General features: G+C 42.4%; 1 protein-coding gene across 1 annotated transcript in view; it reads left to right on the forward strand.

Annotated features, from left to right (window-relative positions):
• LOC124711670 (N-acetylglucosaminyl-phosphatidylinositol de-N-acetylase) overlaps window positions 1–23,908 on the forward strand; it is a 114,727-nt gene that overhangs the window by 71,657 nt on the left and 19,162 nt on the right. The window contains exons 3-4 of the mRNA XM_047241862.1: window positions 11,337–11,433; window positions 11,588–11,687. Of these exons, the coding sequence (XP_047097818.1) occupies window positions 11,337–11,433; window positions 11,588–11,687 (197 nt within the window). The remainder of the gene's footprint in view (window positions 1–11,336; window positions 11,434–11,587; window positions 11,688–23,908) is intronic.

A 23,908-nucleotide genomic window follows, 5' to 3' on the forward strand; every position in this document is an offset into this window, starting at 1 on the left:
GCTTGTGTGGTTCTCCAGGAATCTCATTTTACTGATGCTCACTCACCGACCCTCCGTGGGTTCCGTGTTTTCTGTCGAAATCGGGTCGGACCCTTGCGGGCTTCTGGTGGCGTTTGTACGTTGGTCCGTACAGACATTGCTAGCACGTGGATTCCTCTCCAAACTACATTGGAAGCAGTTGCTGTTAGGGTCCACTTAGACTCTGCAGTCACAGTATGCAATCTTTATCTCCCTCCTGACAGGACTCTTACACCTGCTGCCTTAACCACCCTTCTTCAGCAACTTCCTCCTCCTTGGGGATTTTAATCCTCATCATCCTTTGTGGGGCAGTGCCTTTCCATCTAGACGAGGTCTTCTTATCGACCAATTTATTGCAGACCACGACCTGTGCCTTCTTAATGATGGCTCCCCTACTCATTTCAGTGCTGGTCATGGTACCTTTTCTGCCATTGATCTTTCTCTTTCTTCTCCCTCTCTCCTCCCTTCATTACACTGGTCGCCACACGACGACCTTTGTGATAGTGACCATTTCCCGTTGATTATCACGCTCCCTTCCCGCTCCCCGATGGAGAGGTTACCTCGTTGGTCTTTCCACCGCGCCGATTGGCCTCTATATACTGCACAGGTCGAGTTTTCTCCCTCTTTGTCGGGTTGTATTGATGACGTCCTACGTGACGTGTATGACGCGATTGTTCGCGCTGCTAACCTTGCTGTCCCGCGCTCATCTGGACAATTTCGTCGTCGGCAAGTCCCGTGGTGGAGTACGGCCATTGCCATTGCCATCCGTGATCGCCGTCGAGCTTTGCAACACTTTAAGAGGCACCCATCTGTAGCCAGCCTATCTACCTTTAAGCGCCTTCGTGCTAAAGCCCGTTATTTAACCAAACAGAGCAAGCGGATATGTTGGGAACGATTCGTTTCTTCCCTTGGTTCCACTGTCCCTCTGTCACGGGTATGGGCTACACTTCGCTCTCTCCAAGGTTGCCATCGGCAGTCCACCCTCCCAGGCCTTCACCTCCCAGATGGCATTTGTACGGACCCATTAGTTCTTGCAGAACATCTTGCGACCCATTTTGCAGTGGCATCAGCGTCGGCCTCCTATCCAGCTGCTTTCCTTCATCAAAAACAGCAGGCTGAAGCTGTCACCTTATGTTTCACCACTTGTGAGTCAGAATCTTACAACGAACCTTTCACTGAATGGGAATTTCTTTCTGCTCTATCTGCTTCTCATGATACGGCTCCTGGCCCAGATTCCATTCATAACCAGCTGCTTCAACATCTCAGTGCTCCACAACGGCACCATCTTCTTCGGGTGTTTAACTGTATCTGGCTCCAGGGTGACTTCCCTTCTCAGTGGAGGGATAGCATTGTGGTTCCTGTCCTTAAGCCTGGTCAGAACCCCCTATCTGTTGACAGCTATCGGCCAATTAGTTTGACCAATGTTGGTTGTAAGTTACTTGAACGGCTGGTAGCCCGTCGGCTCACTTGGGTCCTCGAATCTCGGGATCTATTGTCCCCTTACCAGTGTGGCTTTCGAGAGGGACGATCTCCAATCGATCATTTGCTTCGCTTGGAATCCGCAGTTCGGCAGGCTTTTTCCCAGCGCCGCCATTTGGTTGCAGTGTTTTTTGACCTTCGCAAGGCCTATGACACGGCCTGGTGCCATCACATCTTACTAACCCTTCATCAGTGGGGTCTTCGGGGCCCCCTCCCGATTTTTATCCGCCAGTTCCTGATCCATCGGTCATTCAGAGTTCGAGTTGGTACTGCTTTTAGTTCTCCACGGACCCAGGAGACGGGCATCCCACAGGGTTCTGTCTTGAGTGTCCTTCTTTTCCTCATTGCTATCGATGGACTTGTGGCCTCTGTCGGTCCCTTGGTCGCCCCTGCCCTGTATGTGGATGATTTCTGCATTTGGGTTAGTTCCTCCTCGATGCCATCTGCAGAACGGCAGCTCCAGGTGGCTATACGGCGTGCCTCTGCATGGACCCTCTCCCACGGGTTTCAATTCTCTCCTTTAAAATCGCGGGTGGTCCACTTCTGTCGCCGTACTACGGTCCACCCTGATCCAGAGCTCTATCTCGCTGCACAAAGATTGCCTGTGGTTCCACAGTTTCGTTTCCTAGGTCTTCTTTTCGACAACAAGCTCACTTGGCTGCCCCATATCAGACTCCTGAAGGTAGGATGTTTCCGTAAACTCAATGTCCTTCGCTTCCTTGCCCACTCCTCCTGGGGTGCGGACCGTTCCCTCCTCCTCCGTCTCTATCGTGCTCTAGTTCTGTCACGTTTGGACTATGGTTGTCAAGTTTATGGTTCAGCTGCTCCTTCCACGCTGCACGTGCTGGATCCAGTCCACCATCGTGGTATCCGTTTGGCCACCGGTGCCTTCCCTACTAGCCCTGTTGATAGTCTCCTGGTTGAAGCTGGGATCCCCCCCCTTTCTGTTCGGCGGTCCCAGCTTCTGGTGTCTTATGCCCTTACTATCCGTTCTTCTCCCGCTCATCCTTCCTATTCTATCCTATTCCCAGACCATGGACGTCGCCCGCCTGACTCCCGCCCTCGGGCGGGTTTACCGGTTGGGCTGCGCCTTGCGTCTCTTACCCGTGATTTTCGGCTTCCTTCTTTGTCCTGTCTTCCTCGCTCCCTCCCCTCCACCCCTCCTTGGTTAGTTCCTCGGCCTCGAATTCGGATGGATCTCCGCCGCGGTCCGAAAGATTCCATCCCCCCGGTGGTGTTCCGTTCCTTTTTTCCGCCAAATTTTATGGGAGTTTCGGGATGCTGTTGTTTTTTACACTGATGGCTCTAAATCTGCTGATCATGTTGGGTATGCCTTCACGTCCTTCGTTGGAACGGAAAATCATCTACTGCCACCCTCATGTGGGGTGTTTACTGCGGAATTGATGGCAATTTCCCGGGCCCTTACCTTTATTAAACAATCACAACACAACCGCATTTTGTTATGTACGGACTCGATGAGTGGCCTTCTTGCTATTGACCGGTGTTTTTCGCGCCATCCCTTGGTCTCTGCCATCCATGACCATCTCGCTGATCTTCACCGTGCTGCTTGTTCCATTGACTTCTTATGGGTCCCGGGCCATGTGGGTATCCCGGGTAATGAGCTCGCTGATCGTTTGGCTGGGGGAGCAGTTACTTACCCCCCGTTTTCTGTAACCCCTCCTGCAGCGGATTTACGGCTTCACATCAAATCCCACTTTGCACAGTCATGGGCCAATTCTTGGGAGGCTACTCCACTGTCTAATAAACTTCGTGCCATTAAGGTGAATACAGGCCCATGGCGTTCTTCCTTTAGCCTCTCCCGCAAGGACTCGACCACACTGTGTCGTCTCCGCATTGGCCATACCAGGCTGACCCATGGTTTCCTTTTGCGTGATGAGCCACCCCCGCTATGTGGTTGTGGAGCCTTCCAGTCAGTGGCCCACATTTTGGTTGAATGCCCCCTTCTTTTGGCTCTGCGTGCTAAGTACAGACTCCCCCACACTTTACCTTTGATGTTGGCTGACGATTCCCGGATGGTCTCTCTGGTTCTAGGTTTCCTCCGGGAGAGTGGTTTTTATTCTCAGTTTTAAAGTTTTTAGTCTCCCTCTGGTGTTGGGGCAGGGCGGTGAGTGTTTGGGTGTCTCCCACTGTAGGCAGTGTTCAGAGATTCCCGATTCACCTCCCTGACCGGAATCCTCTTTTCTTTCCCTTTTACTCTGTTTTTACCCCTTCTTTTTAAGGCTTGGTTAGTTTTTCTATTCCCATACGTACTTTCTGCATTATAGCAGTTGTACCTTTTAAGTCACAGGTGGTCTTGCCTATGCTGTTTCAGCATAGTGTTGGGTTCGTTCTCTTGCCAACTTCCCTCATTTGTTTTTACTAATGACAACGTGACTGCCCTTTTACGTTTCCCCTTTATCCGTTTTATTTTTCTGACTATACTGAGATGTCCCGTTAGCAGAATGGAGTCTATTTGAAACAAGGGACTGATGACCTTGCTGTTTGGTCCCTTTAACCTCAAACAACCAACCAACCAACCAAGCCTTCCCATCACGTAATCCGCCAGTGGAATTGCGGCAGTTTTTTCCACCACCTGGCTGAGCTATGGCAACTGTTAATCCTTACACCTGCTTTCCCCATTGCCCTCCAGGAAACCTGGTTCCCCGCAGTGTGGACCCCTGCCCTCTATGGCTATAAGGTATATTACAGGAACCTAGCGACTGTAATAGTGTCAGGTGGAGTTTGCGTCTATGTCCTGAACTGAGTATGTAGTGAACCTGTGTCCCTTCAAACTCCTCTTGAAGCTGTGGCTGTCAAGATAAGGACGACACAGGAAGTAACTGTCTGCAATATATATCTTCCTCCAGGCGGTGTAGTATCCCTGAACATATTGGCAGCACTGACTGATCATCTCCCTAAACCTTTCCTACTTTAGGGAGATTTTAACATGCATAACCCCTTGTGGGGTAGCACTGTGTTTCCTGGCCGAGGTAGTTAGGTTGAAAATTTACTGTCACAACTCGACCTCTGCCTCTTAAATACAGGTGCCCCCACACATTTCACTGTGGCATATGGCACATATTCGGCCATTGATCTCTTAGTTTGCAGTCCAGGCCTTCTCCCATCTATCCACTGGAGAGTACATGATGACCTGTGTGGTAGTGACTGCTTCCCCATCTTCCTGTCACTCCCCAGACATCATGCCCAGGGACGCGTACCCAAAATGGGCTTTAAACAAAGTAGACTGCAAAGTCTTCACCTCTGCTGTCACTGTTGAATCTTCCCCACGTGGTGTTGTCAATGTTGTGTTTGAGCATTTCTGCGGCGGAAAACGCGATACCTCGTTCTTTAGTGTGCCCCCGGCAAAAGACAGTCCCTTGGTGGTCGCCGGAAGTCATTGAGGAATTAAAGAGTGTCGGTGAGCTCTACAGCGACACAAGCGGCACCCTTCCCTAGATCTAATAGCCTTTAAGCGTCTCCGTGCCCGCATTCACCAGCTTATAAAAGGACACAGAAACAGGTGAGTTGGGGGAGGTATGTGTCGACCATTGGGTGCCATACATTACGTTCCCAAGTGTGAACAAAGATCAGACGTGTTTTTGGGTAACTCCAGTACTAAGTAACAAATTGTCTTACATCTGCAGGTACACGTACATCTTCATCTACATCTATATCTGCAAACCACCGTGAGGTGCATGGCGGGGGGTACATCCCATAGTACCATTTATTAGGGTTTCTTCCTGTTCCATTTATGTATGAAGTGTGGGAAGAAAGATTATTTGAATGCCTTTGTGCGTGCAGTAATTATTCTAATCTTATCCCTATCATTCCTGTGTGAGCGACACATATGAGGTTGTCGTATATCCCTAGTGTAATAATTTAAGGCCAGTTCTTGAAACTTTGTTAATTTTCTCAGGATAGTTTGTCTGTCTTCAAGATTCGGCCATTTCAGTTCCTTTTGTATTTCTGTGATACTCTCCCATGGATTAAACAAAACTGTGACCATTGGTGCTGCCCTTCTATGTATACATTCACTATCCCCTATTAGTCCTGTTAGGTATGGCTCCCAAACACTAAAGGAATATTCTAGGATGGGTCACTTGAGTGATTTGTAAGCATTCTCCTTTGTAGACTGGTTGCACTTCCTCAGTATTTTACCAATAAAGTGTAGCCTACCACCTGCTTTACTAATGGCTGAACCTATGTGACCATTCAGTTTCATATCCATACAAAGTGGTACATCCAGGTACATGTATGAATTGGCTGAGTCCAACAGTGACTCACTGATATTGTAGTTATAGGATACTATGTTGTTGGTTTTTTTTTTTTTTCATGTTGTGAAGTGCAAAATTTTACATTTTTGAACATTTAGAGCAAGTTGACAATCTGTGCACCACTTTGAAATCTTATCAAGATCTTACTGAATATTTATACAGCTTCTCTCAGATAGTACTTCATTATAGATAACTGCATCATCTGCAGAAAGCCTGATCATACTATTAATATTGCCTACAAGGTCGTTAATATACAACATGAACACCAAGCATTCCAACACAGTTTCTTGGAGCACATCCAAAGCTCCTTTTACATCTGGTGATGCTTCTCCATCCAAGATACCATGCAGTGTCCTCCCTACCAAAAAGTCCTCTATCCAGTAACAAATTTCACTTGATACCCCATATGATCATGCTTTTGACAATAAGCATAGGTGAGGTTCTAAGTCAAATGCTTTTTGGAAATCGGGAAACAGTGCATATACCTGGTCATCACCTTGATTCAAAGCTTTCAGTATATCATGTGAGAAAAGTGCGAGTTAAGTTTCACATGATTGATGTTTTTGAAATCCATGCTGGTTGGCATTGAGAGAGTCATTCTGTTCAAGATACCTCATTATGTCTGAGCTCAGAATATGTTCCAAGATTCTACAAGAAATCATTGTCAAGGATATTAGACGGTAGTTTTGTAGGTTACTTTTATGGCACCTCTTTTAGACACATGTGACCTGTGCCTTTTTCCAAGAACTGGGCATTGTTGTACGATAGGTTATAGTGTGAAAGGGGCTAACTCAGCAACAAATTCAGGATAGAAACTGATTGATATTCCATCGGACCCTGAAGCTTTGTTCAATTTCGAAGATTTCAGCTGTTTGTCAACACCAGTGACATTAATGCTCATTTCATTCATCTTTTTGTTGGTAAAAAAATTACATTGGGTCAATAATCCGTTGTTTTCCTTTGTAAAGGAACATTTGAAAATGGAGTTAAACATTTCAGCTTTTGTTTTGGTACCCTCAGATCCAGTTCAGTCTCATTCGCTAGGGACTGGACACTAACTTTGGTGCTACTAACAGCCTTCACATACGACAAGGAATTCTTTGGAGTTTGTGAAATGTCATTTGACAACATTCTGCTATGGTAGTCATTGAAGGCATCAAGCATTGGCCCCTTGACAATCAAATGCGTATCATTTAGCATCTCTCTGTCTATAGTCCTATGCTTTGTTTTACATCTATTATGCAGTAATCTCTCTTTATTTAGTTGCTTTTTACAGTGACTGTATGCCATGGAAGTTTCCTCCGATTATGAACTGTTCTACTGGGTACTTATCTGTCCAGTACGTGGTCGAATATTCTTTTAAACTTGAGCCAGAATTCCTCTAAATGCTCCTGCCCTGTGCTGAAAGTTTCAGGTTCTTCATTGAGATATGACATTACTGATATTTTTATCTAGTTCACTGAACACACACGTCTGTGATTGTTTTAGTAGTCCTTTGTACTTTGGTAATCTTTGTTGCCACAACTCGTGTCATGGTCAGTGATACCAGTTTTGGTGTGGAGATCCTCAAAGAGGTTAGGTCTGTTTGTTGCCATTAGATTCAATATATTTCCATCATGATCTGGGGTTCCTAAGTATATGTTCTAGGTAGTTTTCAGAGAAGGCATTTAGTAAAGCTTCACAGGATGTCTTATCACACCCACCACTAACAAAACTTTTTCCCAATTAATTGTTGCATGTTTAAAGCCTCCACCAATGATTCCACTATGTACTTAACGTACAAGTGAACTGAAGTTTCTGGTTATAACAGGAGATGAGTCTGGTGGGCAATAGAAGATCCAATAATCATTTTATGCACGCCCCTGCTACTGAGTCTATCCCAACGATCTCACATGCAGCTTCAATTTCTGTCTCTGTGAATTTTTGTCTACTGCAACAAATAAGCCACCTCCATTTCCCATTTGCATATCTTTTTGATAAACACTTAAATTTTCCCCAAAAATCTCACTGCTGATTTCAGGTTTTAACCAGCTGTCTGTACCTAGTATTATGTGAGCTTCACTGCTTTTTATGAGCACTTCAAACTCTGGCACTTTGCTGCAAATGCTTCAGCAGTTTACCATTAGGATTTTAATACACGCACCTGTGGGAGACATTTCTTTTGTTCTTACACTGATACTTCTGGGTTTCCTACAGCTATCATTATCTGGATTGGATGGAGAGTTGCCTGATCTAATACACCCTTGTGTGCACCGTACACACAGTCAGCTATTTGACTAGCAGCTTCTGGTGTGTAGTGCACTCCTGACGTATTTAGGGGGACACTACAGTTGTCTACCCTACGATGCATGTGCAGGAATTCGCCGCCTAACTTGCCACAGAACTTTCGAAGTCTCTGGTTCAGTTGGTTGGTTGGGTTGTTTTTTGGCAAGGAGACCAGACAGTGAGGTCATCGGTCTCATTGGATTAGGGAAGGATGGGGTAGGAAGTCAGTCGTGCCCTTTCAAAGGAACCATCCCGGCATTTGCCTGGAGTGATTTATGGAAATCACGGAAAACCTAAATCAGGATAGCCAGACGCGGGATTGAACCATCGTCCTCCCGAATGAGAGTCCAATGTCTGGTTCAGTTCTTCCACTCAACTCAGAACAAAAGGGCCACAATCAGTTCTGGGGACAATGCTGCAAAGTGTGAGCTTCGTTGAAACTCCATGTGCAAGGCTGGTCTTCTCAGCCTTCTCTGCCAGTCTGTGGAATGACCCAGACGACAGGCATCATTTGTTCCAGCGTGCACCACAATCTGCAGTTGGCTGCATACTGTTCCCTCATTGGCTGCAGGAATAGCCTCTTGAATATATTTAAATAGGTCCCCAGGATTGTACACTGAGTGCACCTGGCGTCCTTTCCTGTCCCTTGCTGCCATTCCCCTAAGGGGTACCATCATTCACCGTACATTTGAACTGCCAACATTTAAAAGACCCCTACCCTTTTGTGTTTGCTGCCTCTTGACATCGGTCAAAACAAGTTTCCCCACAACAAGTGAAGCAAGGCCCACTGGCTCAGTTTCAGTAACAGTGAAAGACAGCACTTCAAACTTTGTTGGTTAGGGGGACACTTTATTAAGAGAGAATGAATTGCCCAGTAGGAAGCGATCGCAGACCTGCCATTCTCAGGCACACTGTAGTCACGTAACTGCAATGGGAAGGAAGTAAACCAATAAAGTACTGATGTAACAGCAGTGCCTTGATTTGAAAGGTGTGCAGCCCTCAACACTAGACTCATATTTGCTCTATGTCTGATCTCTGATGTAGGAGCAGTCACAGTCATCTGAAACATGGATTGCTAGGCTGTGACTCCTGTCAGACTGGATTAGTCACAGTCTAAGAGTTGTTTGCAGAATGAATTTTTGACTCTGCTGTGGAAAGTAGGAGATCTACTGTCAGAGAATTGAATCTGCTAAGGAAGTCCATGAACTGTGCGTAAATTGTCCAGTTGATAAAAGCAGTGACTGTGAATGAGCTTATCGGCCTGAAAGCCATATGCACAGAAATTATGTTAATGTTAATAGCCACAGTTAAATCTAACGTAAAATGTTGGCTTTCAACGTGTTGTGTAATTAGGCACTGAAACTATGAAGGCTGTATTGCAAGTACTGAGCAAATATTTTTAAAATTTGTAATCTTCATTTTTTTTTTTTCAATTCAAGTGTGTCATCTAATATAAATACTTTGTCCATTTCAAGTTTACCTTTTGATAGCACTTCGATTCAGCTTTCAAAGACACTGACACATTGCTTGCCAAACATCGTCTGTGGCCTCATAGTGTTGGCCTCACGTCTCCACACTTTCATGAACAGTGTGAGGACACATGTTATCCTGCTGTGGGGCAATCCTTTTCCCAGAGTGTTTATTGTGCAATGCTTGATGGAGCTTCCGAAATGTCTGGATATAGCAGGTGGCATTTATGTTTTGTCCAGGTTCAAGAAAATCAATCGGAATGCAACCTTTTGATCCCAGAAGACAGTGCCCATAACTTTCCCAGCAGATGGAACTGTATTTGCTTTTTTCCATTTATACTGTGGAACTTCGTTTCAGACTGTCACAATACTCACCAAAACTCATCACCTCCATTTTGAAATCTTCTCTGAAGTGCATTGTCTTCAGTCAGTAAACATGGGACCCAGCAAGAACAGACTTTTCGAGAACCTAATCCTTAAATCATTCTTTACACTGCACTGCATCATAGTACAAAGCTCCTATTGCAAGGCTCATTTTGGATACTTATTTCTATATGTGAAATGTTTCACCTCTCCTAATACTGTTGTCACCCATGAAGACTCTCCATAGGCATGATGGAGTCTGAGGTGAATTTCAGCAGAACATTTCCCATGTTTAGCGAAGAATTCAATGACAGCACCCTGTTGAAATGAAATATTGATGTAAGCCATTTTGTGGTCACATGATAGTGTGGCAACATTTGATGTAAAGTCTGCACATTCTTGTTGTTGTTGTTGTTGTTGTCTTCAGTCCTGCGACTGGTTTGGTGCAGCTCTCCGTGCTACTCTATCCTGTGCAAGCTTCTTCATCTCCCAGTACCTACTGCAACCTACATCCTTCTGAATCTGTTTAGTGTATTCATCTCTCGGTCTCCCTCTACGATTTTTACCCTCCATGCTGCCCTCCAATACTAAATTGTTGATCCCTTGATGCCTCAGAACATGTCCTACCAACCGATCCCTTCTTCTAGTCAAGTTGTGCCACAAACTTCTCTTCCCCCCAATCCTATTCAATACCTCCTCATTAGTTACGTGATCTACCCACCTTATCTTCAGCATTCTTCTGTAGCACCGTATTTCGAAAGCTTCTATTCTCTTCTTGTCCAAACTAGTTATCGTCCATGTTTCACTTCCATACATGGGTACACTCCATACAAATATTTTCAGAAACGACTTCCTGACACTTAAATCTATACTCGATGTTAACAAATTTTTTCTTCTTCAGAAACGATTTCCTTGCCATTGCCAGTCTACATTTTATATCCTCTCTACTTCGACCATCATCAGTTATTTTACTCCCTAAATAGCAAAACTCCTTTACTACTTTAAGTGTCTCATTTCCTAATCTAATCCCCTCAGCATCAACCGATTTAATTTGACTACATTCCATTATCCTCGTTTTGCTTTTGTTGATGTTCATCTTATATCCTCCTTTCAAGACACTGTCCATTCCGTTCAATTGCTCTTCCAAGTCCATTGCTGTCTCTGACAGAATTACAATGTCATCGGCGAACCTCAAAGAGATTCACATTACAATCCTGCATTCATTTTTGTTACATTGTTGAAAGTGGAATTTTAACAATGGGTTACTCATGATTTTCAGTATGGCCCTCATAAAAGTGGAGTAGATTTTATTAACTTTTAATTTTAAGTAACATTGATTTTACTGTAATTGTGGGGCACTATATTTATGGTGCACTTGATGCAAACAGTATTTCATTTCTTGTAAGCAACACATATGGTCATTTCATTTTTACATAGTAACTTAACTTCCTCTTGTTTGATCTAACAGGAGTGACGATATGCCAGATGACCCACACTTGCGGTGGCGTGAGGATGTAGTTGCAAATATAATACTTAATCACATTGAATCACTGTCCATTGATACTGTAAGTAACACTATAAATGAGCAAATAATTGATAGCGAATAAAATTAGTCTTCTCTTTTCTTGAATCTCATTTGTTATTTGCATTTTGTATTTCTAATGCAGGTGTTGAAATGACTTCAGACGCGTTAAGAAAGACCTCGTTATTTGTTGGCAGGTGATAACATTTGATAAAGTTGGTGTGAGTCGACATCAGAATCATATATCTCTATTTTACGCAACAGCGTACCTTTGTCTGGAGAAAAAACTGCCTCTTTGTAAGTAAATGATTCTATTTTTTATTTTTAAGCACTTAAGAAAGATAATGCCCAAATAGAAATATTTCTTCACCTTTCTCCTCCATACCTTAATGGCTATCCATCCTAACAATTTTAAAAGAATACAGACTCAATTTTTATTGTGCTTTACTTTTTAACAGTTTTGCTAACCTTGTCAGCTGCATTTCAGTATGGTTCCTTATTGCGTAAGGAGTGTTCAAATGGAAAGGTATGAAACATCACAACAATCAAACTAGTTGAAATTTGCTTATGCCACTTTGGGATAATGTAGTGAACATCTAGGAACAGCATACAATGAAAGCAAACATCATGATCTCCCGCTAAAACATTCAAAGAGGTGCCCTCAGCTGGCGATGTGGTGCTCACTGGTTTTTTGGATGTTAGCGCACTGATATTGAATTTCTCAAGTGTGGAAAAACTGTACTGTGAGACACTCTGTAGCCTACGCATGTCCATCAAGAGCAAATGGCCTGGACTGCTCAAGGAGGGAGTGATTCTGTTCCGTGATAATGTGTGTCTACATGTCTTCCAGGTCACATGAAGCATAATTGCCAAGTTCAAGTGGGAGCAGCTTGAGCATGCACCCTTAAACAAGATCTCAGACGGAAGCATTTCAATTTGGACAGCGAATTGGAGGACAGAGTGGAGGACTGACTCCCGTCACAGCCACAGGAATTCTAAGAACAGGGTATCCTTCAGTTTTTGAAACCATGGATTAGTTGTGCTGAGGCCTCTGGTGATTACTTTTGAATAAAGACTTCAGTTATATCCACAGTGTTGTTTCATACCTTTTATTTTGAACACCCCTCATATGTCACATAACACTAGATTACTTTATGCATGTTTGTTATATCTGTATGTGTGCCTAAATTTGGTAATTAAAATTTTGTAGCGTAGTGCCTGTTACTGATGACATTGTTTTTCATCTAAATGTTGTCTTGATGTTTGGACAGAGCTAGTTGACTCTATAACAATCAGTCTGCTCTGCTGATTATCTGCTTCAGTCATTTTGTTTCAGAGAAAATTTAGCATCATTGGGATGTAGTTGGTTAACAAGAAGTGAATTTTTTTCTGGAAAAAATATTTTGACCCCGTAAGTTTTAGGGCTTTGCATATAGACCCAAGGTGTGGTGCACTAAAGACAACAGGCTGGAAAGTGTATGCTGTAAGCAGAGTGCACAGTACACTAGGCTAGTGAGCCAACAGGCCTGCTGTATGTAGTGGGGTGGGCTGCACTCTGCTTTTCAGACCAGTGGGCCAGACGTGCTAGCCTGTGGGACACGCCACACGGGCTGGGCAGGCTGAAACCCAAACTTGGCTCTATTTGGGGCTCATTTCACCAAGAAATCTGAGAGGCATATATTAAGCCTGTTGGGAGAGTCGTGATGTAGCAAGTTGGTAGCTCAGTATGCAGTATTCTATTGTGATAACCTGAGTAGTGATAGAGTGTTGATTTTCTGTAAATTAAAATATAGTTTGAAAGGTTAATCATATCAAGTAGTTTCCTCTTCTAGTATTGTAGAGAGAAGTGTCGACCATATAAACATAAGCATCCTACAAACGCATTATTTCTGTTGAAAATATATCTTTGTGTACTGCAAATGAACTGGAACATAATTAAATTTCAGCAGAGGCAGTCTTTGATTATATGGAGATTATTCTTTTCTTGATGTATCATTGTTGAATGAAATCAGTACCATTTAACAAATTATTAGACAGAATTACTGGTCAGTTCTTATCTACAGGAAGCAAAATCTGTATTCCTGCCAATAGACATACTTAAGTGACAATGCTGTTCTAGTTTTCGGAACTGTTAGTGCCTTCCACATGGAGCAGGCTAGGGAAGATTAAAAAGGAAGGACAGCCCACTCCAATTTCAGGATGAGAGGGATCTACCTGTAGTGAGGACGATGAATGAAGAGAGACTGCAGGGAGACCCCTCTCATTCTGAAGTTGGAGTGGCCAGCCCTTTCTTTCATTCATTGATAGATGAAATGAAAATGAAGTCCGATACTTCTTTACAGAGCGTAGGGGAACGATGCGGGAGACCTGCACCGCCTTACTAGGCAAGGTCATTGATAGATAGTGTTTGGTAAATACCATAATGAACGACAGCCTTCAGAAATGTGGGATCAATTAAGTTATACATTAACAGGCAGAAGCAACCACTGCTGATTACTTCTGTAAAGTATACAATACCAAATTGTGACTAGTTCTAATCTAAGTAATTAATTTTGAGAGTACGTAATACAAAGAAAAACCGCGACTTTGAAAAAAGCCACTGCTCCTTTTGTTCTACTCACCCACTGTTTTAGTATGACACTTCAAACAAAATATTTTGCAACTTTATGTAAACCATTCACAGCTCTCTATACAATAACAAAGGCAGAATTTACATTCTTGAACTAAGGTAGCAGGAGTGGTTAATGAGATAATCTTGTACTTCATTTTTAAATATTTGAGTGTTTCCATTTTCCTGCCTGATGTCAACTGCAACCTAATATTAGACATTTGCTCCAGAACATTACACTCCATTCGTAATCGTAGAGAGAGAGATGCATAGCCTACATGCAAATTATTTCTACTTCTAGTATGTGGTTGTGAATTGCTGTATTCATCCATAGTACACTCTTTTTATTAACCGCAAATACCATTAGGGAGTATTAGCATGAAAGTGTAAGAATCCCTAGCTCCTTGAAGAGCCTTCTGTAATATAGTTATTGCACAGTTTTTTGTCTTAGCAGCATTTGCCCCAGGCTTTGCCATAGGGCGGAATTGAGTGAAAGTATGATAGTAGTCAAGTCTGCGGGTCAACACAGCAAGAGTGTTTTTGGAGTGCAAAACTGGGTTTTTTGGTTAACTTACCCACATACTTTATCATCTATCTAGATGCTGAGGAACTTCACACATGGAGGCTCATCCACTGTGCACCCTCTGACATATATGAGGGGCTGTCAAATGAAAACTGAACATCTGCCACAACGGAATCATGAAATGGTTCCCTTCAAAAACAATCACCACATATGTTACTACATTTATCCCACTTAGAGACAAAACGCTCAATTCCTGTTTACAGAAAGTGGCCGATCGCTGACAAATCCACAACTGCACCCACTCTTCCACTTCCTTGTCCAATTGAAACTAATGTCCATGCGTGTCTTTCATTGGGTCACCAAAGATGTGAAAGTCACACAGTGAAAGATCTGGGCTCTATGGAAGATGTAGTGTTTCCCAAACAAATCAGTGAGATGTAGCCTTCGACTCGTAGGCAGTGTGGTGGCATGTGTTACAGTACAACAGGATGATTCTATGTAAACATTCCTGGGCTTTTTGACTTTATGGTGCCTTGCAGTTTCTGCATAGTGTCTTCACAACACCGCGCATCGATTGTCACTCCTCACTCTAAGAACTCGATGAACAGAGGGGCCCCTGCAGTCATCAAAGGAAGAAATCATTCTCACCTTACCGGAATGTGTGTGAACAGCTTTGGATGTCTTTGGCAGGGAAGATATGTTTCCACTGTTGACTTTGACATTTGCCATGGGGCCCAAAATGGCGGCACTATCCCCTGTGACAATACAGGACAGATACACGTGTCCTTCCTCATGATACCATAGCAGATAACTTGGATTTCACACCATTTTGTCCCCCGGTGAGGTGATGGGTCATCCACTCCACCTAAATTTTGTGGTGATGCAAATGGTCTTTGATGACCTCGTGCACAATGGCATGCCCGGAGCCAAGGCTAACACCGCCCTGAACACAAAATTTCATCGTCCATGATTCATTGGTCTCCTCGGATAGGGTCATTAATCTGGCCCATCGTATCGGGGATAATGCCTCAATGGTCCTGTCCTGGACATAGATAGTCTCGTACTGATGTGCGCGCTTCGCGGAACGTCCTCTGCCACTTGTGCACACAATTCAGGGACACGCAGTGTTTACCATACAAAGAAGACATGCGGCAATGAATTTCACTTACTCCAGCACACTCAGCCACCAGAAAACAAACCACGCGCCTCTGTTCTTTTTTGCTTGCCTCCGTGTCAACAGCTGGACAACCACACTTGGTCAGTATGCCAACAACAGTGGGGCCATCTGTCCTGCGGACTATCATGCTGGGTGTTCAGTTCCCATTTGATTGTCCTGTCAGGGTGTATACGACCTGGGACAACTGGGAGATCCGGGATAAATCCGGGAGAAAACTGGGAAAAACCTCGGAATTTTTTCGAATTCTGGGAATTTTTCATTGTTTTAGTTATCATTTAAATTTTTGTAATTTTGCCTGGTAAGAACCAATATTCTAACAAAGGATATTACTATATCCCGCTACTGCAAAATACGACTGCAGCAATAAAAGATGAAAAATTGAAAATAAAACTTAACTTGCAAAGGAAATGCACCATATACAACACCAAAACACAGGACTCATACAAGTGTCTGCCAGCAGCAAAATGTGTCAAAGGCTTTAGGAAGAGAGTATGCAATGCTTCATAGGGGAGGGGGGGGGGGGGGGGGCATATTCATATTCATATTCTTGAGGAAAGTGCACGTTGGTCTACAGATTATTCATATGAATTTGAACACATCCATGTTGGTTTTTTAACATTTTTTAGCACCTTCTAACTTGATTTCTGAATGAACCAAAAGTTGATTTTTGAATGCGTGCTTAGTGTACGTGATGTCTGTCAGAAGAATTCTCGTCGTGCCTAGAAATAAACTTTCCTGCAGACAAAAGGGGACGGGTCTATGTGAGCTGAGCGGAATAAAGCCGAGCTGATGAATGCAAGTCACTGTCTGATTATGTGGTTGATTGGGTTTGCGAATGATCAGCGTTGTTGTATTTACTAGCGAAATCCATAGATTCAGATTACCAGAGTGGAAATGAATGACTAACAGGAATAACAGGTAGGAAAGATTATGTATTATCTTCTGGGTGTATCCAAGAAAATGAAATTTTGACAGAAAAGTTTTGGTCAGATTGCTACACTAGTAAGGACCAGTTGTACAATCCCAGACTAACAGCCGCTTAAGTTCTGTTCTGGAAGAAGTGCGGAAAACGTGTTCTATGAACGTTTTACAACGCCTAACCTGGAATAATTGCGGGATAACGAAACCGATGATTCTGTCAGGGTTAGTGAAGTTAACTGGCAGAGAAGTTTTGACAATAGCAGGAATAGTTACAGAATTAGTTATAAGATTGTTTGTTAGAATGAGGAAGGAGAAGAAACGGGGACATCACACAAATTATGGAAAAACATCACGATACCAAATTTATGTAAAAAATTCGTACTACTACTTTTCTATCTCATGCTTGAGAAACTGGAGCATATCTCATGATTGAGAAACTGGAGCATATCTCATGATTGAGAAACTGGAGCATATCTCATGCTTGAGAAACTGGAGCATATCTCATGCTTGAGAAACTGGAGCATATCTCATGCTTGAGAAACTGGAGCATATCTCATGCTTGAGAAACTGGAGCATATGAATGAAATGTGAAACTGTTTCCTAACATAAAGCTTTTTGCCTGTAGTAGGCCTAACAGGCATTTGATATTGGTGCTTTATGAATTATGTTCTGTCGTGTTATAAAAATGACCATTTGTGTTAGAACAGTCTCGTTTATTTGGTGTGTTAAAATTGCTGCTATATTACAAAGGCCTATTTTTGTTTTATCAAGCAGACAGTGACAAAATAGACATAACCAGATCGAGAAACCACACCAGTCTTGGGTGCTATTTGTATTAACAGCTTTTTCAGTATTAGACAACGACATTTCGATTTTTCATGTAGAAGACGTTTCACAAACTTTGATGAGGTAACAGATTCTTTCACAGAAAGGAAAGCATGCCTTTTAAAGCTTTAGCATGATTAGAGAGAGAAAAATGTTAGGAACTGAGGATTGAAAAAATGTGTACCGTCTTTCTTGTCTCTTGTGTTTACTGGTTTTATGTACCCTATATTTAATTTTATGTCACACAAAACAGCAAGTTATTAGCTAATAGGCAATAAAGAGTGCAAATTTTCTGAAGAGTTCTTGTTCTCCCGATCACAAATAATCCCATCCAATATTAATTGCAAGCTTCCTTTAAAAAATAAATAAATAAAAAAGAGGGGCAGGATGTCAAACCAGCCAACTGGAAGCAGGAGAGGCACCACAGGGCATTTTAATTTCCACTATCCTGAATATAGTTTGACAGCATCCATTACAAAATATACACGTTTCAATTCCACAGAGCGAAATACAGGTGACATGCTGTGTGAAGAGGCGTGGCACTGTACGTGGGCACACTTAAGATCAAATGTCTTACATTTCCTCGAACACACATGTTTTATGTATCAGATTCTTCAGCAAGATGTGCACTACAAAATGAACATATTTTTGAAAACTCGAATTTTTATAAATTTTTGACCTATCTCAATCGCTCGTGAGGGAAGTATTGTCCCGGTTCGGAAGTATCATAGATCCGGGGCTGATGCGCAGAGCAGTCTGAGTTATAGTGGGGAAGTGGATAGTCTCCACGTGACCCGTGTTTACGCTGTTTGCTGCTTCCTCGTCATTTAATGCTCTCACGTCAAATGAAAACAAAATGGATTTCTTTGGCCGGAAGCTATCAAGTGAATTAAAACACATTCACACAATTACGGAAGGCAAAAATTTGTTATTAGTTTCAGATTTTATTTTATTTCCACCTTTCTGACAGTCAAGCACAGTGACTTTGTTTTTGTGGGTATGCTAAAGAAACTTGGCTTTTATCAAACTTTTCCGCTGAGGCAGTCAGTGCATTTGAAACGAAGTGTTTAATTCCACACTATTGGCTAGGTTCAACTGTTTGATGCATTTCAAGTGCACGTTTTCATCTTCTAGCATGTGCGGCATTATGCCATAATAAAGAACCAAACATGAGATAGTACAGCATTGGTACCCCAACAAAATTTATGTCTCGAAAACCACACTGAAAAGCTTATAATATCTGGTCGAGGACTACTTCATTGGGAATCTGGACATACGAATGTGCACTTTAAGTATGCACTTTAAATGTGCACATTCCGATGCTCTTGGGGTATCCTCTGATGTCTTGTTTCTTTTATGACATAATGTAAGATCTTCTAATGTTTTACAATTACGAACATACGGGCCTCCTCCGTCATCGTAGCTGCGCAAGCGCAGTGGCACCTATCATCTGGCGCTCTCTAGCAACTGCTGAAATGAACCTATTTCTAACAAATTGCGGGAAAATATTGTGAATAGTGATTTGAACAGTGTTACTTTAAAAATAAATTTCCTTTATGCAAATTGAACTATGTGCGAGAATGTACAATGAATTTCTTAAATCACACAGCGTTTGACTCTCATTTAAAAATCAACTCTTTGATGACGAGCCATTTAGAAGAATTTCGAGCCCAGCAGATCAGACATTTATCTCACTATTAAAATTTTTACTGGCACATTTGTGTGATATATCTTAAAGTGTAACATGCGCAAAAAGATCAGCATTATATGTGGAAGCTTAGCTTCTCTTGCAGTATTAACCTTAGAGACGAATATTATATGTGAAAGCTTTTCTTTTCTTGTAGTAACACTATGTATATCAATTTAAACAATTGACTTTTCTTGTTTGTGTGTCCACGCTACTTAACAGTGATCTTGCTATTGGCTGACTACATCACGTGCACTATGCTCTGAATATCAGCTGTCATCGGCTGGTGAGATCATGTGACATGAGTGTGACTGGCTTACAAAAGCGCATCGCAATCCCGATTTCATTGCTTGGGAAAGTAACATGCAGTTTTTGATGGAATTAGAATTTATACTTTAGCAATACGAAAATATCCAGGGTACATGTTGCTTCACATCAAAATCTTTGCAAAACATGTTTTTTTCCCTGAGTTTAGTTTTCTAAAGTGCCGGGAAATTCTACGCCTGTGTATAAAACCATAACCATTCAGTTCCGAGGGAAAATATACTGTCACTTAACACGGAAAAAGGGTGTTTTCACCTGGGAGAAAGTGTTCTCTTAGTCGGGAAATCCGGGACATTTTTTTCCTTGTCCGTGTTTCCACCCTGCCCATATACTTCTGATACCTGTGAAGCATTTGTATTTATGTGGAATCATGTGAAGTAAGGCTGATGGTGTGTCTGTGTCTGTGTCTGTGTGTGTGTGTGTGTGTGTGTGTGTGTGTGTGTGTGTGTGTGTATTTTTAATGTAACTTTAACCAACCTATCCTCATCTTCTCCCAAAGGCAGTAACTAATGGTTCTGACCTCCCTCCATGAACCGTGGACCTTGCCGTTGGTGGGGAGGCTTGCGTGCCTCAGCGATACAGATGGCCGTACCATAGGTGCAACCACAACGGAAGGGTATCTGTTGAGAGGCCAGACAAATGTGTGGTTCCTGAAGAGGGGCAGCAGCCTTTTCAGTAGTTGCAAGGGCAACAGTCTGGATGATTGACTGATCTGGTCTTGTAACCCTAACCAAAACGGCCTTGCTGTGCTGGTACTGCGAACGGCTGAAAGCAAGGGGAAACTACAGCCATAATTTTTCCCGAGGGCATGCAGCTTTACTGTATAGTTAATGATGATGGCATCCTCTTGGGTAAAATATTCCGGAGGTAAAATAGTCTCCCATTCCGATCTCCAGGCAGGCACTACTCAAGAGGACGTCGTTATCATGAGAAAGAAAAGGCGTTCTGCGGATCGGAGCGTGGAATGTCAGATCCCTTAATCAGGCAGGTAGGTTAGAAAACTTAAAAAGGGAAATCGGTAGGTTAAAGTTAGATATAGTGGGAATTAGTGAGGTTCGGTGGCAGGAGAAACAAGACTTTTGGTCAGGTGAATACAGAGTTATAAATACAAAATCAAATAGGGGTAATGCAGGAGTAGGTTTAATAATGAATAAAAAAATAGGAGTGTGGGTAAGCTACTACAAACAGCATAGTGAACGCATTATTGTGGTCAAGATAGACACGAAGCCCACACCTACTACAATAGTACAAGTTCATATGCCAACTAGCTCTGCAGTTGATGAAGAAATTGATGAAATGTATGATGAGATAAAAGAAATTATTCAGGTAGTGAAGGGAGACGAAAATTTTATAGTCATGGGTGACTGGAATTCGACAATAGGAAAAGGAAGAAGAAGGAAACGTAGTAGGTGAATATGGATTAGGGCTAAGAAATGAGAGGAAGCCGCCTGGTAGAATTTTGCACAGAGCATAACTTAATCATAGCTAACACTTGGTTCAAGAATCATAAAAGAAGAATCCTGGAAATACTAGAAGGTATCAGATAGATTATATAATGGTAAGACAGAGATTTAGGAACCAGGTTTTAAATTGTAAGACATTTCCAGGGGCAGATGTGGACTCTGACCACAATCTATTGGTTATGAGCTGTAGATTAAAACTGAAGAAACTGCAAAAAGGTGGGAATTTAAGGAGATGGGATCTGGACAAACTGATTAAACCAGAGGTTGTACAGAGTTTCAGGGAGAGCATAAGGGAACAATTGTCACAAATGGGGGGGAAAGAAATACAGTAGAAGAAGAATGGGTAGCTCTGAGGGTTGAAGTAGTGAAGGCAGCAGAGGATCAAGTAGGTAAAAAGATGAGGGCTAGTAGAAATCCTTGGGTAACAGAAGAAATATTGAATTTAATTGATGAAAAGAGAAAATATAAAAACGCAGTAAATGAAGCAGGCAAAAGGGAATACAAACGTCTCAAAAATGAGATCGACAGGAAGTGCAAAATGGCTAAGCAGGGATGGCTAGAGGACAAATGTAAGGATGTAGAGGCTTATCTCACTAGGGGTAAGATAGATACTGCCTACAGGAAAATTAAAGAGACCTTTAGAGAAAAGAGAACCACTTGTATGAATATCAAGAACTCAGATAGAAACCCAGTTCTAAGCAAAGAAGGGAAAGCAGAAAGGTGGAAGGGCGACATACTTGAGGACAATATTCTGGAAATGGAAGAGGATGTAGATGAAATGGGAGATACGATACTGAGGGAAGAGTTTGACAGAAGCACTGAAAGACCTGAGTCAAAACAAGGTCCCGGGGGTAGACAACATTCCATTAGAACTACTGACAGCCTTGGGAGAGCCAGTACTGACAAAACTCTACCATCTGGTGAGCAATATGAATGAGACAGGCGAAATACCTTCAGACTTCAAGAAGAATACAATAATTGCAATCCCAAAGAAAGCAGGTGTTGACAGATGTGAAAATTACCGAATAATTAGTTTAATAAGCGACAGGTGCAAAATACTAATGCGAATTCTTTACAGACGAATGGGAAAACTAGTAGAAGCCAACCTTGGGGAAAATCAGTTTGGATTCCGTAGAAATATTGGAACACGTGAGGCAATACTGACCTTAAGACTTACCTTAGAAGAAAGATTAAGGAAAGGCAAACCTACGTTTCTAGCATTTGTAGACTTAGAGAAAGCTTTTGACAATGTTGACTGGAATACTCCCTTTCAAATTCTAAAGGTGGCAGGGGTAAAATACAGCGAGCGAAAGGATATTTACAGTTTGTACAGAAACCAGATGGCAGTTATAAGAGTCGAGGGGCATGAAAGGGAAGCAGCGGTTGGGAAGGGAGTGAGACAGGGTTGTAGCCTCTCCCCGATGTTATTCAATCTGTATATTGAGCAAGCAGTAATGGAAACAAAAGAAAAATTTGGAGTAGATATTAAAATCCATGGAGAAGAAATAAACACTTTGAGATTCGCCGATGACATTGTAATTCTGTCGGAGACAGCAAAGGACTTGGAAGAGCAGTTGAACGGAATGGAAAGTGTCTTGAAAGGAGGATATAAGATGAACATCAACAAAAGCAAAACGAGGATAATGGAATGTAGTCGAATTAAGTCGGCTGATGCTGAGGGAATTACATCAGGGAATGAGACATTTAAAGTAGTAAAGGAGTTTTGCTATTTGGGGAGCAAAATAACTGATGATGGTCGAAATAGAGAGGATATAAAATGTAGACTAGCAATGGCAAGGAAAGTGTTTCTGAAGAAGACAAATTTGTTAACATCGAGTATAGATTTAAGTGTCAGGAAGTCGTTTCTGAAAGTATTTGTATGGAGTATAGCCATGTATGGAGATGAAACATGGACGATAACCAGTTTGGACAAGAAGAGAATAGAAGCTTTCGAAATGTGGTGCTACAGAAGAATGCTGAAGATAAGGTGGGTAGATCACGTAACTAATGAGGAGGTATTGAATAGGATTGGGGAGAAGAGGAGTTTGTGGCACAACTTGACACGAGGAAGGGACCGGTTAGTAGGACATGTTCTGAGGCATCAAGGGACCACAAATTTAGCATTGGACGGCAGTGTGGAGGGTAAAAATCATAGAGGAAGACCAAGAGGTGAATACACTAAGCAGATTCAGAGGGATGTAGGTTGCAGTAAGTACTGGGAGATGAAGAAGCTTGCACAGGATAGAGTAGCACGGAGAGCTGCATTAAACCAGTCTCAGGACTGAAGACCACAACAACAACAACAATAGTTCTGAAAGATGTTGTTGTTGTTGTTGTTGTTGTTGTGTGGTGGTGGTGGTGGTGGTGGTGGTGGTGGTCTTCAGTCCTGAGACTGGTTTGATGCAGCTCTCCATGCTACTCTATCATGTGCAAGCTTCATCATCTCCCAGTACCTACTGCAACCTACATCCTTCTGAATCTGCTTAGTGTATTCATCTCTTGGTCTCCCTCTATGATTTTTACCCTCCACGCTGCCCTCCAATGCTAAATTTGTGATCCCTTGATGCCTCAAAACATGTCCTACCAACCGATCCCTTCTTCTAGTCAAGTTGTGCCACAAACTTCTCTTCCCCCCAATCCTATTCAATACCTCCTCATTAGTTACGTGATCTACCCACCTTATCTTCAGCATTCTTCTGTAGCACCACATTTCGAAAGCTTCTAGTCTCTTCTTGTCCAAACTGGTTATCGTCCATGTTTCACTTCCATACATGGGTACACTCCATACAAATACTTTCAGAAACGACTTCCTGACACTTAAATCTATACTCGATGTTAACAAATTTCTCTTCTTCAGAAACGATTTCCTTGCCATTGCCAGTCTACATTTTATATCCTCTCTACTTCGACCATCATCAGTTATTTTACTCCCTAAATAGCAAAACTCCTTTACTACTTTAAATGTCTCATTTCCTAATCTAATCCCCTCA

This window comes from Schistocerca piceifrons, chromosome 8 (assembly GCF_021461385.2).
Source record: "Schistocerca piceifrons isolate TAMUIC-IGC-003096 chromosome 8, iqSchPice1.1, whole genome shotgun sequence".
Lineage (NCBI taxonomy): Eukaryota > Metazoa > Arthropoda > Insecta > Orthoptera > Acrididae > Schistocerca > Schistocerca piceifrons.